Here is an 11,099-nt window from a genome sequence, read left to right as displayed (position 1 = left end):
AAACCAAGGAGTCCCCTACCCCCCTCCCGCCCCATTTGATATATGGGCCTAGAATGCACATCATTCAGTCATCGCCTCAGACCAGACGGTTCACAGCATTCAAGACACACGGGTCCTTCATTCACCGCAGGTCACAGCTGTGTGTGTGCACTCAGAACACTCACCCCCCACACACAGTTGGTGGCTCAATCTGATGTACCTGATGTTCACATCCTCTCCCAGGCTCCCAATACTAGCTGTGGAGTCCACAGCTCCCAAAAGTGCTCAAGTCCATCCCTTGAACACGGGTGACCCCATGGACATCCTGCTCCCTCTGTGTTCCCCCTTGGCAGATTTATCCATCTGTCTTTCCATCCGTGGGGGTCTACAATGGCCACCTTCAGCCGTCAGGAATTTTTCCAGCAGCTACTGCAGGGCTGTCTCCTGCCTACAGTCCAGCAGGGCCTTGACCAAATCTGGCTGCTTCTTGCCATCTGCCTCGCCTGTCGCCTCCTCTGGAGGCTTGGTAAGTGCCTGCCACACTGTGTGCCACCACACCAGATGATATCATATCTGCCATGTTCATCCATAAGCCACACCTTACCCTGCCACATCCAGCCAGGCCAAAATAGGTCCCAACATGTCTAGCCCCATCACATTCCACCAGACCATTCCCCCTTCTACCAACCACATCCTACTCTGCCCAGCTACCCCAAGCCACACTAGGCCAAGCCACATCCTATTATACCAAGCCATGCCCTTTAGTATTTCTGGATTCTATGATTCTGGAAAACTGAGGTTCTTGGTATCCTGAAATGTCTACATTTCAAGATTATAAAATTCTGGAATGCTGATGTTGTAGGGTTATGGAATCCCAAAATACCATGTTTACAGGGTGTGGAGGTTTTAACAAGTTGAAATCCTCACATTCTAGGCTTCCAAAATGTTGGCATTCTGGATTTCTATAATCAGGACCTGATGAGATTTCTGGATACTAGGATTCTGGAATGTTTCCAAAATCCTAGCAGACTTGTATCCAAATGATAAGGTTCCAAGTCCCTAGGTTCCTATAGGATGCAGAGTTGTTTTTGGAAATCTGAGATTCAAAGGGTCTACTCTTTTTTTTTTTAATGGATGTTTTAATCCCCCTAGGTTTTTTATTATTGTTAATATTTTGTGGTGCTGGGTTTGGAACCCAGGGCCTTGCACATGCTAAATAGGCTCTCTTATCACTGAGCTACATCTCAGCCCTCCTAGGTTTATTATCTAGACATATTTCAAAGCTACTGAAAAGTTGGAATAATACAATGAACTACTCATCTATCACCAGATTCTCCAACTGTTAACCTTTTGCCACATTAGCTCCCTCAACCTATCTTTATCTCTCTTCTGTCCGTCCATTCATCTATCATCTTCCTGCATCACTTGTATAACTTGCTGATATCATGACACTTCACCCCCAAATCCTTCATTGTATAGCCCCCAAGAACAAGAATATCCTCTCCCAAACCACAGCCTCAATCATCACCCCCCGACAATAATATTACCCAATATAAATTGATATTTGAATTTCTTCTGGGTCCCCAAAATGTCCTTTATAGATTTCTTTTCCTTAAACCCAGGCCTTGCCACCTTCTTCAGCTCCTCAATATCAGCCTCGGGTCTTCTCCAATTCCACCACATTCCAACCTCCAGGCCTTCACCCAAGCTTTGCCCTCTGCCCAGGTCCTTCTCCCCTCCCTACCAATCCACCAACCTTCCCTTTCTTGTTCTTTCTTTCCCTCCCTCTTTCTCTACCTCTTTCTCCCTTTTTCTCTTGTTCTCTCTCCCTCTCCCCTGAAGGGTTGCCATCCTACCTGAAGCATGCAAGCACCGTGGCAGGCGGGTTCTTCAGCCTCTACCACTTCTTCCAGCTGCACATGGTTTGGGTCGTGCTGCTCAGCCTCCTGTGCTACCTCGTGTTGTTCCTCTGCCGACACTCTTCCCATCGCGGCGTCTTCCTCTCCGTCACCATCCTCATCTACCTACTCATGGGGTATGGGTGTGCATTCTCATCCTCGCCCTGTTGGCAGGAGGGCAGGAGGGTACCTAGGCATCCGATGAAGTTGTCCAAGATAGGGAGGGCACGGAATTTTGAGTAGAAAGAAAAGGGTCTGGGATAATTGTTCAATGAGGAGGCACCAAACAGGGAGGATGTGGAGTATTCCTGGAGAAACATGCTTAGGAGATGTGTCTTTTCATGAGGTGGTACAGGCCCGATTGGGTGTGGGTTCCCCCTGGAGGAGGGAGCCTAGGGGAATTTTTCCTCCAGGAAGTTGTACAGAACAGGGGAAAGGGGAAGGCAAAACCCTCTCAGCAACTTGGTCTCCCCCACCCCCGTGGTATCAGAGGCCATGGGGGTTGTGGGGCCAAGACAAGCACCTTTTTTTCTTCAGTGAGATGCACATGGTGGACACTGTGACATGGCACAAGATGCGAGGTAGGTAGCCCTGCCCCAGCCTTCCTGTCCTCTCCATGACTCCTAACTGCCCCCACCCTGGGTCTCTTCTCCTCCACTTTTCTCCCTTGTCTGCTGCCCCATGATGTAGACCTCAGATTCCCTTGTGTCTATGTCTCTTTCTACCGTGTTTTCCTGGAGAATCTGCTGGGTCACCTCATGTATGTGTCTGATGCTTTTGAGTAAGGGTGTCTGCCTGTCTTGGGCCCACTTACCCAGCAGTCTGCCTGTTTGGCCCTATGCCCACCTACCCATCCTTGTACCCGCCTTCTCCTCTCACCGGGTGTGCCCTGTCCCTCCATGCTGACCTGCTCTCTTGCCCATCCACTTGACCATGGGCCCCACACATAGGGGCCCAGATGATTGTGGCTATGAAGGCAGTGTCTCTGGGCTTCGATCTGGACCGGGGCGAGGTGGGTGCAGTGCCCTCACCTGTGGAGTTCATGGGCTACCTCTACTTCGTGGGCACCATCGTCTTTGGGCCCTGGATATCCTTCCACAGCTACCTACAGGCTGTCCAAGGCCGCCCACTGGTGAGGTCCTGGGAGGATGGGTGGGCAGGGACTGTGGGGGCCATCACTGGACAGTGCTCACTGAGCCTTAATCCCCACAGAGCCGCCGATGGTTGCAGAAGGTGGCCCGGAGCCTGGCGCTGGCCCTGCTGTGCCTTGTACTTTCCACTTGTGTGGGCCCCTACCTCTTTCCCTACTTCATCCCCCTTGATGGTGACCGCCTCCTTCGAAAGTGAGCATGATCTTTGAGGCTCCTGCCCAGCAGTGAAGGGGTTGGGTAGGGGCCTGGGGTCTCCCCACCTCTGATCCTATCTCTTAATGCTTCTCTGTCTGTCTTCTGTTACTACAGCAAGAAACGCAAAGCCAGGTAAATAAGGGCAGGTGCTGAGGGTGGCGGGGGGCTGACTAGGGATGGGGGCAGAATCTAGGACCAATTGGTTCCAGAAATTGGAATGTATCTGACTATATACCCCATGACTAGGCAGAGATCGGATATCCATCTCTAACTGTCCATTTGACCAAGATTGACTCTGTGACTCAGTGTATGACTGACACTCTGACACATTACTGTGTCTGGCTGTCCATCTGTTCAGTTCTTTCTCCATTCAAAGGAAGTTACATGACAAGTTTGTGTTCATTGGTGACTAACCTGTCTGTGACTCCAGGTAGGGGGATGCATAGTTTGTTTGCCTATGGCCACTGATCCCCTGAATATGGAACTCAGAGTTTTGACTGTGCCATTGTCGATGACAGAGTGTGTAGCTGTCATTGGACAGGGTTAATCTAAGTTCATGACTCCTGCTGGCCTATGACTCTGGTATGTGCCTCTCTGTGATTGATCCTGCCTTTGTGTCTGCCTTCTCTGACTGCCTGATATTGTCTAACTGAAAGGTCATGACCAATCATGAGCCTGCACCTGCACATAGGACACACTGTCTGCCTCTGGTTTGTCCAGGACTGGATCTACTCTCTGATTATATGCCTCCCTCCCCCATTCACTGGCTGCTAATTATGTCTGATGCTGATGAAGCTCCAAAAAGTCACTTGACCAGTGTCATCCAGCTGAGCAGCCAAGCATTAATCCCAGGACTTATTTCAGAGCCTATGCTTTTTCCAGTGCAGGATGCTGCCTGTTTTTGACCATCTGATCGTAAAACTGCCAGCGTGTATATGTGTGCGTGTACATTGAACAGTTGACTGTCTCTAAGACTAAGGGGTGGTTTTCCTCGTTGTTTGTTTGTTTTGACTGTCTTGTGGTCACTGCAAAGCTGGAAGTCTGATAACGTTTGTGTCTGATGTTATGACTGTTTTAGGATACAGGGCCATGCCATATCATAGGTCATGTCATGCATCCGTTTAAGTTGCATGAAAACAGCCACCTGTCAGTATTTGTCTGTGTATCTGCCTCTTTTGCCACTACATTTCTGTTTTGTCTGTGAACATCTCAGGCCAACCTCCAGGGTCTCTCTGACTCTCTTTTCTTTCTTCTCTGCTCCCTTCCTGACCCCTGGGGGCCCTAGGGGCACCATGGTAAGGTGAGTCCACAGAGCAGGGGAGGGGATGCTGACAGATGGTGGGGTATCCTGGCAGGGCCTGGGCATGATGCCTCTCTCCCCTGCCCCTTTCTTCCCAGGTGGCTGCGAGCCTATGAGAGTGCTGTCTCCTTCCACTTCAGCAACTATTTTGTGGGCTTTCTATCCGAGGCCACAGCCACGTTGGCAGGGGCTGGCTTCACGGAGGAAAAGGATCACCTTGAATGGTGGGGAGGGCATGGGGGCCCCTTCTCCTACAGGGTGCTGCCTAGAGGAACTGCAGGGAGGAGGGAGGGGACTCCCAGGGGAGGGAAGAACCAAGACAAATGTGTGGTATCCAGATGGACTGAGATCCCAACTGGATCTGCATGTCTCTTGTCTACAGGGACCTAACAGTGTCTAAGCCACTGAATGTGGAATTGCCCCGGTCAATGGTGGAAGTTGTCACAAGCTGGAACCTGCCCATGTCTTACTGGCTAAATAATTGTGAGTCATCAAGTCACCACTCCAGGGGAGTTGGTAACCCTAGCCCTTTCACACATTTATGTAACAAATATTTACTGAGCAATTACTGTGAGTGGGCACTGAAGATACAGCAAAGACAAAAAATTCACAAGGGACTGGGGTGTAGCTCATTGGTACAGCAGTTGCCTAGCATGCCCAGGCCCTAAGTTCAATCCCCAGCACCACACACACAAAAAAAAGTCACAAAAATCCTTACCCTGGTAGAACTGGCATTTAAGAGGGAAGCAGATAATAAAGAAGAGGGAAAAAAAATAACACAAATGGTTTAGTTGGTGATAAGTGCTCTGGTAAAAATTCACAATAATAATGCAGGTAAAGGTAATCCAGGTGACAAGAGTAGGGGGCCGTGCTGCAATTTAAAATAAATTAGCCAGGGCAAGTCTGAATGAGGACAGGACATTAGGACATTTGAACAAAGACCTGAGGAAGGTAATAGAGCAAGGAATGTGGATATATGGGAGAAGTGTGACAGATGGAGGAAACAGCAAGTGCAAAGGCCCTGAGGCAGTTTGTTTGGTGTGTGGGGAATAGCAAGGTCACTGCAGTGGTGTGTTAGGAATGTGGCTCAGTGTTAAAGCTTCCACTTAGCCTGTGTGAGGCCCTGCGTTTGATCGCTAGCACTGAAAAGAAATAAAAATAGGTTATTGGGGTAGGCACAGTGAATGAGGAGGCCAATGATAGGACATGAAGTCAGAGAGGTCCTGTAGGACTTTGTGAGCCACAGAGAGAACTTTGGCTTTTTGAGGCACTCAATGGCAGGGCTCTTCATAGAGGAGGGCCATGGGCAATGTGTTAGGTTCCTGCCACTGTTAGCAACCCAGACTAGCAATGGTGGTGGGCAATGGCACAGAGCACATGGAGAGGAGAAATCAGATTCTGGATATATTCTGAAGAAGGAACTGACAGGATTTGCTAAATCTCTAGATGTGGGAGTGGGGAAAGGCAGATGGAAGGTGATTCCAAGTTATTTTACCCTGAGGACCTGGAAGGGTGGACTTGGCATTGACTGACCTTGGGAAGACCATGGGATAAGTATGTTGGAAGGGAAGATCAGGAGCTAGATTTTAGATATGTGGAGGTGGAGGCCATCTTAAGGACTTTATCCTGGGGTACCAATAGATTGTGGGTATCAGGGCTTTCTAGGAAGGGCAGGGGACTCTCCAAAGAACCTTAATCTACATCTCTCCCTGCCAGATGTTTTCAAGAATGCCCTCCGCCTGGGGACCTTCTCAGCTGTGCTGGTCACCTATGCAGCCAGCGCCCTCCTGCACGTGAGCAGGGCAGAACAGGATGGTGGGGGGATGCATCGCGGGGGTAGTAGAGCCTCCTCCTCACTTACCTCATTGCCCTTGGGTCCCCAGGGCTTCAGCTTCCACCTGGCTGCAGTACTCCTGTCTCTGGCATTTATCACTTATGTGGAGCATGGTGAGTACAGAGCCTAGTTAGCAGACAGATGGAATGTTGGTAGGAAGCTGGAGCCACTGTCCCCTGAGGCTAAACTTACCCCTTATCTTCTGCACTGTCCCAGTCCTCCGGAAGCGCCTGGCTCGGATCCTCAGTGCCTGCGTCCTGTCCAAGCGGTGTTTGCCAGACTGTTCACACCGGCATCGCTTGGTGAGGGTTCAGCCTGGGCAACCTTGTGCCCAACGCTCCCCCTCAAAAATGTCACTTATGTCTCCATCTTGTACCTGTCTCAGAGTGTCCAGCCTACTGTTCTGGTCCCGGAGCCATCCCCATAACTTCACATCTATTCACTGGCATCTGTTTCTCTAACAGGCATTTATTGAATACCTGCTGTATACGCACCTGCCATTCATTCCTCCAAGGAACATTTATTAAGCACATGCTAGTTCTAGATGCTGGAGACACAGTAATGAACAAAGCAGGCCAAAGTTCTGGCCCTTTGGGACAAACATGTTAATAGGGGAGACAGTAAAATAAAAATCAGTGAAGTCTAATAGTTTGTCAGGGGCCACGGGTGGTGGGTCATGCCTATAATCCCAGCAATTTGGGAGGCTGAGGCAGAAGGATTACAAGTTTGAAGATGGCCTCAGCAATTTAGTGAGGCCCTAAGCAACTCAGTGAGATCCTGTCTCTAAATAAAATACAAAATAGGGCTGGGGATGTGGCTCAGTGGTCGAGTGCCCCTGAGTTTAATCCCCGGTACTCAAAAATCAATCAATCAATCAGTCAATTAATTAAAGGATGGGGGTGTGGCTTAGTGGGAAAGTGCCCCTGGGTTCAATCTCCAGTGCCAAAAAAAAAAAAAAGTTTGTCAGGGTATGAGTAGTGCTAAATGTAAGGGAAAAGGGATGGGAAGTATGCGGGGTGTGATTTCCATTTTAAATAAGGAAGTTAGGGTAGGAGAAGTCCTCCTGGGTGTGGTGACTTTTGAGTTTTAAGTGAAGGAGGAGAGGGAGGGAAGCACTCCGGGTAATGGGAACACCCAGTGTAAAAGGCTCCAACACAGGTGCAGGCCTGGAATCCTTGACAAACACTGAGAAGGTCAGGGTGTCTTGAGCAGAGTAAGGAGGATTTGGGTGGGGAAAATATGGGCTCTCTAGGTTATGGTGGTATTTGTTTTTGTTTTGTTGTTGTTTTCATTCTGTTTGCCAGAAGAAATACAGACAACTCCCATTCGTCTCCTACCTGGTACCAATGTTCATCACCATAAGCCCCCAGTTCAAAGTCCCACCATTTTTGCTCCTCTGCCTAAAGGCTCGCATCTCCCCCAACCTGGATGCTCTCATGGTTAACAGCACCCTTGTCCTTGGATACTTCTGAGCTCCCATAAGAGGCCCCCTGAACCATCTCTTTCCTATCTCGGGGTACATGGACATCTTCCTTCCTGGGACTCACAGTGCCTTGTGTGTCCCCCGGGGCTTTCCTGCACAGGTGGAGGTGGGGGACAGTGAACAGGTCCAGCTGCCAAGTGTATCCATTTGTCCCCCACAGGGCCTGGGGGTGCGAGCCTTAAACTTGTTCTTTGGGGCCCTGGCCATCTTCCACCTGGCCTACCTGGGTTCCTTGTTTGATGTTGATGTGGACGACACCACAGAGGAGCAGGTGAGGTGGGGGCCCTTTGTTGGGGGGTGTGAATCAGGGATGGGATTTCCTTTTCGTGGACAGAGCAGGAAAGCAGGCATGAGCTCTGCAGGTCATGCTTCTTAGCTTCTGCAACAAGTGCAACTTGTTCCACCTTTCCTTTTGTCCCACAGATTGAGTCACACTGTCGGCTCTTTTCTTTGAGTAAAGGGTGCAAAATCTGTTTACTTATTTTCCTTATAAAATTCATTTTAGGGCTGGGGTTGTGGCTCAGTGGTAGAGCACTTGCCTAGCATACCTGAGGCCCTGGGTTTGATTCTCAGCACCACATACAAATAAATAAAATAAAGGTCCATTGACAACTAAGAAAATGTTAAAAGGAAAAAAAAATTAAAAATAAAATAAAATTCATTTTGTAGAGAGTGTAAAATTCAGGTTTCACTTTTTTTTTGTTTTACTTGTGTTTTCATTTTTGTGGTAATGGGTATGAACCCAGGGATGCTCTACCACTAAGCTACATCCCCAGTCCTTTTTACTTTATATTTTGAGACACTGTTTCACTAAGTTGCTGAGGCTGTCCTCAAACTTGTGATCCTCCTGCCTCAGCCTCCTGGGTTGCTGGGATTATAGACAAGTACCACTATGCCAGGATTATTTAACTTTTTAAAAGATTTTTTAGTTTTACACGGACACAATATCCTTAATTTTTAATACCTTTATTTCTTTTAATTTTTTGTTGTAGATGAATACAATATTATTTATTTTTATGTGGTGCTGAGGATTGAACCCAATGCTTCACACATGCTAGGCAAGCGCTCTACCACTGAGCTACAGCCCCAGTCCCAATACCTTTATTTCTTTTTGTTTTTAATACTTTTATTTCACTTATTTATTTTTATGTGGTGCTGAGGATCGAACCCAGGGTCTCCCACGTGTGAGGCGAGCACTCTACTGCTAAGCCACTATTACAGCTGCCCTTTATTTCTTTATGTGTGATGCTGAGGATTGAACCCAGTGCCTCATACATGCAAAGCAAGCGCTGTAATGCTGAGCCACAACCCCAGCCCCAATATCTTTATTTTGTTTATTTATTTTTATGTGGTGCTGAGGTTAGAACCCAGTGCCTCACATGTGTGAGGTAAGTGCTCTGTTACTGAGCCACAACCCCAGCCCCTCATTTAACTTTTTAAAAAGTATTATATTTTACTCAGGTTGAGCGTGCAAACTCCAAATTCTGTTCCTTAAAAATTTTGTTTGCTGGGCATAGCGGTATGTGCCTGTAGTGCCAGCTACTGGAGAGGCTCACTTGATCCCAGGAATTTAGAGGCTAATTTGGGCAACATAGTGAAACACTGTCTCAAAAAAGTTACATTAAAATGTTTATACTATTTTAGTTAATGTTGAGTGCAAATTCAAGATATTACTCTTTTCAAAATTGAGAATAGGGGTTTGGATTGTGGCTCAGCGGTAGCTCGCCTAGCACCTGTGAGGCCCTGGGTTGGATCCTAAGCACCACATAAAATAAATAAATAAAATAAAGATATTGTGTCCAACTACAATTAAAAAATAAATATTCTTTAAAAAACTAAGAACAATTTTTAAAACAGTGTTTATTCAAATGACTCTTGCAGAATCCAGATTTTGGTTCCTATTTAAAATTTTAACAAAAAATAAAACTTCATTTTTTCCTCATTAAAACAATTTTTAATTTTTATTCAGGCTGAGTGTGCAAAGCCTTGGTTTGGCTTCCTTTTTATTTTTATTTATTTATTTTGGGGGGGTACCAGGGATTGATCTCAGGGGCACTTAACCATTAAGCCACACCCCCATCCCTATTTTGTATTTTTTATTTGGTGACAGGGTCTCACTGAGTTGTTTAGCGCCTCACTTTATACTGAGGCTGGCTAATAACTTTTTTTGTTTTATTTTTATTTCAATATTTTAGGGCTGTGAAGCAGGAGTATTGCAAGTTCGAGAGCAGTTTCAGAAAATTAGCAAGGCCCTAAGCAATTTAGTGAAATCCTGTCTCAAAATTTTGAAAAAAGGCTGGAATGTAGCTCAGTGGTAAAGTGCCCCTGGGTTCAAACCCCAGAACCACCCCTACCAAAAAAAAAAAAAAAACCTCAATATTTTAGGGCTAGATGTATATCTCAGTAGTAGAATGATTGCTTTCTCCAGGTAAGGCCCTGGGTTTTATCTTCAGCATTGGAAAAAATAAAAGCAGTATGCAATATATTTATATTTACAGGGAAAAGTCTTTCTCCCATGCTCTATCACTTGCCCTCTTACAAGTAATTACTTTTATTTTTATAAAAATATACTTCCAGGGGCTGGGGATATACCTCAGTTGGTAGAGTGCTTGCTTGGCATGCACAAGGCCCTGGGTTCAATCCCCAGTACCACACACACACACACACACACACACACAAAAATCCTTCCAAAATTCAAGCATATCAAGCAAATATAGAAATATATGTTAATTATCCCCCCATTTTTATCCTATACATAACACATGAATCACTATTCTGCAATTTTTAAAAATCTTTCACATCAGTACATAGTGTCCTCATCCATTTTTTTCCATTGTGGTGATGCAACAAACTTTAACATGTCCCTAATTGATGGACACTTGGTTATTTGCAGTCCTTTCCTATTGCAAATGACACTGCATCAAGTTGTACCCATTTGGAATCACACAAATGTAGACAGATCTGTTTAGGATATATTCCAGAGAGTGTCAATGGAGAAGTTATCTTTTTGTGTTCCCACCAGCAATGTGTGAGTGCACCTGTTACCCCACCAGCAGACTGCCTCTCAGACATTTTGGATATGTTTGCCAGTTAGGAGTAAGAAAGATTATGAGAGGCTTGGGCGGTAGCTCAGTGGCAAAGCGCTTGCCTAGCATGCGTGAGGCACTGGGTTCGATCCTCAGCACCACATAAAAATTAACAAATAAAATAAAGGCATTCTGTCCATCTACAACTACAAAAAAAATAGGAAAAAAAAAAA

General features: G+C 46.6%; 1 protein-coding gene across 7 annotated transcripts in view; it reads left to right on the top strand.

Moving 5' to 3' along the window:
* The first annotated feature begins 114 nt into the window (after positions 1-114).
* Porcn (porcupine O-acyltransferase) overlaps positions 115-11,099 on the top strand; it is a 14,116-nt gene continuing 3,131 nt past the window's right edge. Inside the window, exons 1-14 of one of the 7 annotated variants that reach the window (XM_015506478.2) lie at positions 304-505; positions 1,893-2,014; positions 2,415-2,458; positions 2,828-3,009; positions 3,090-3,220; positions 3,338-3,355; positions 4,509-4,523; positions 4,622-4,747; positions 4,906-5,006; positions 6,240-6,316; positions 6,407-6,470; positions 6,574-6,659; positions 7,662-7,873; positions 8,001-8,111. In XM_015506478.2, the coding sequence (XP_015361964.1) occupies positions 1,899-2,014; positions 2,415-2,458; positions 2,828-3,009; positions 3,090-3,220; positions 3,338-3,355; positions 4,509-4,523; positions 4,622-4,747; positions 4,906-5,006; positions 6,240-6,316; positions 6,407-6,470; positions 6,574-6,659; positions 7,662-7,829 (1,128 nt within the window). In that variant the 5' untranslated portion in view covers positions 304-505; positions 1,893-1,898 and the 3' untranslated portion in view covers positions 7,830-7,873; positions 8,001-8,111. Of the gene's footprint in view, positions 506-1,821; positions 2,015-2,414; positions 2,459-2,827; positions 3,010-3,089; positions 3,221-3,337; positions 3,356-4,508; positions 4,524-4,621; positions 4,748-4,905; positions 5,007-6,239; positions 6,317-6,406; positions 6,471-6,573; positions 6,660-7,661; positions 7,874-8,000; positions 8,112-11,099 lie in introns of those variants that run through there. The other 6 variants (XM_015506472.2, XM_015506473.2, XM_015506475.2 and 3 more) reach the window with 6 other exon arrangements.

Source organism: Marmota marmota, unplaced genomic scaffold, assembly GCF_001458135.2.
Source record: "Marmota marmota marmota unplaced genomic scaffold, marMar, whole genome shotgun sequence".
NCBI classification, from domain to species: Eukaryota; Metazoa; Chordata; class Mammalia; order Rodentia; family Sciuridae; genus Marmota; species Marmota marmota.
Note: the sequence above shows the minus strand (reverse complement) of the source record. Positions and strands in the feature narration are given on the sequence as shown.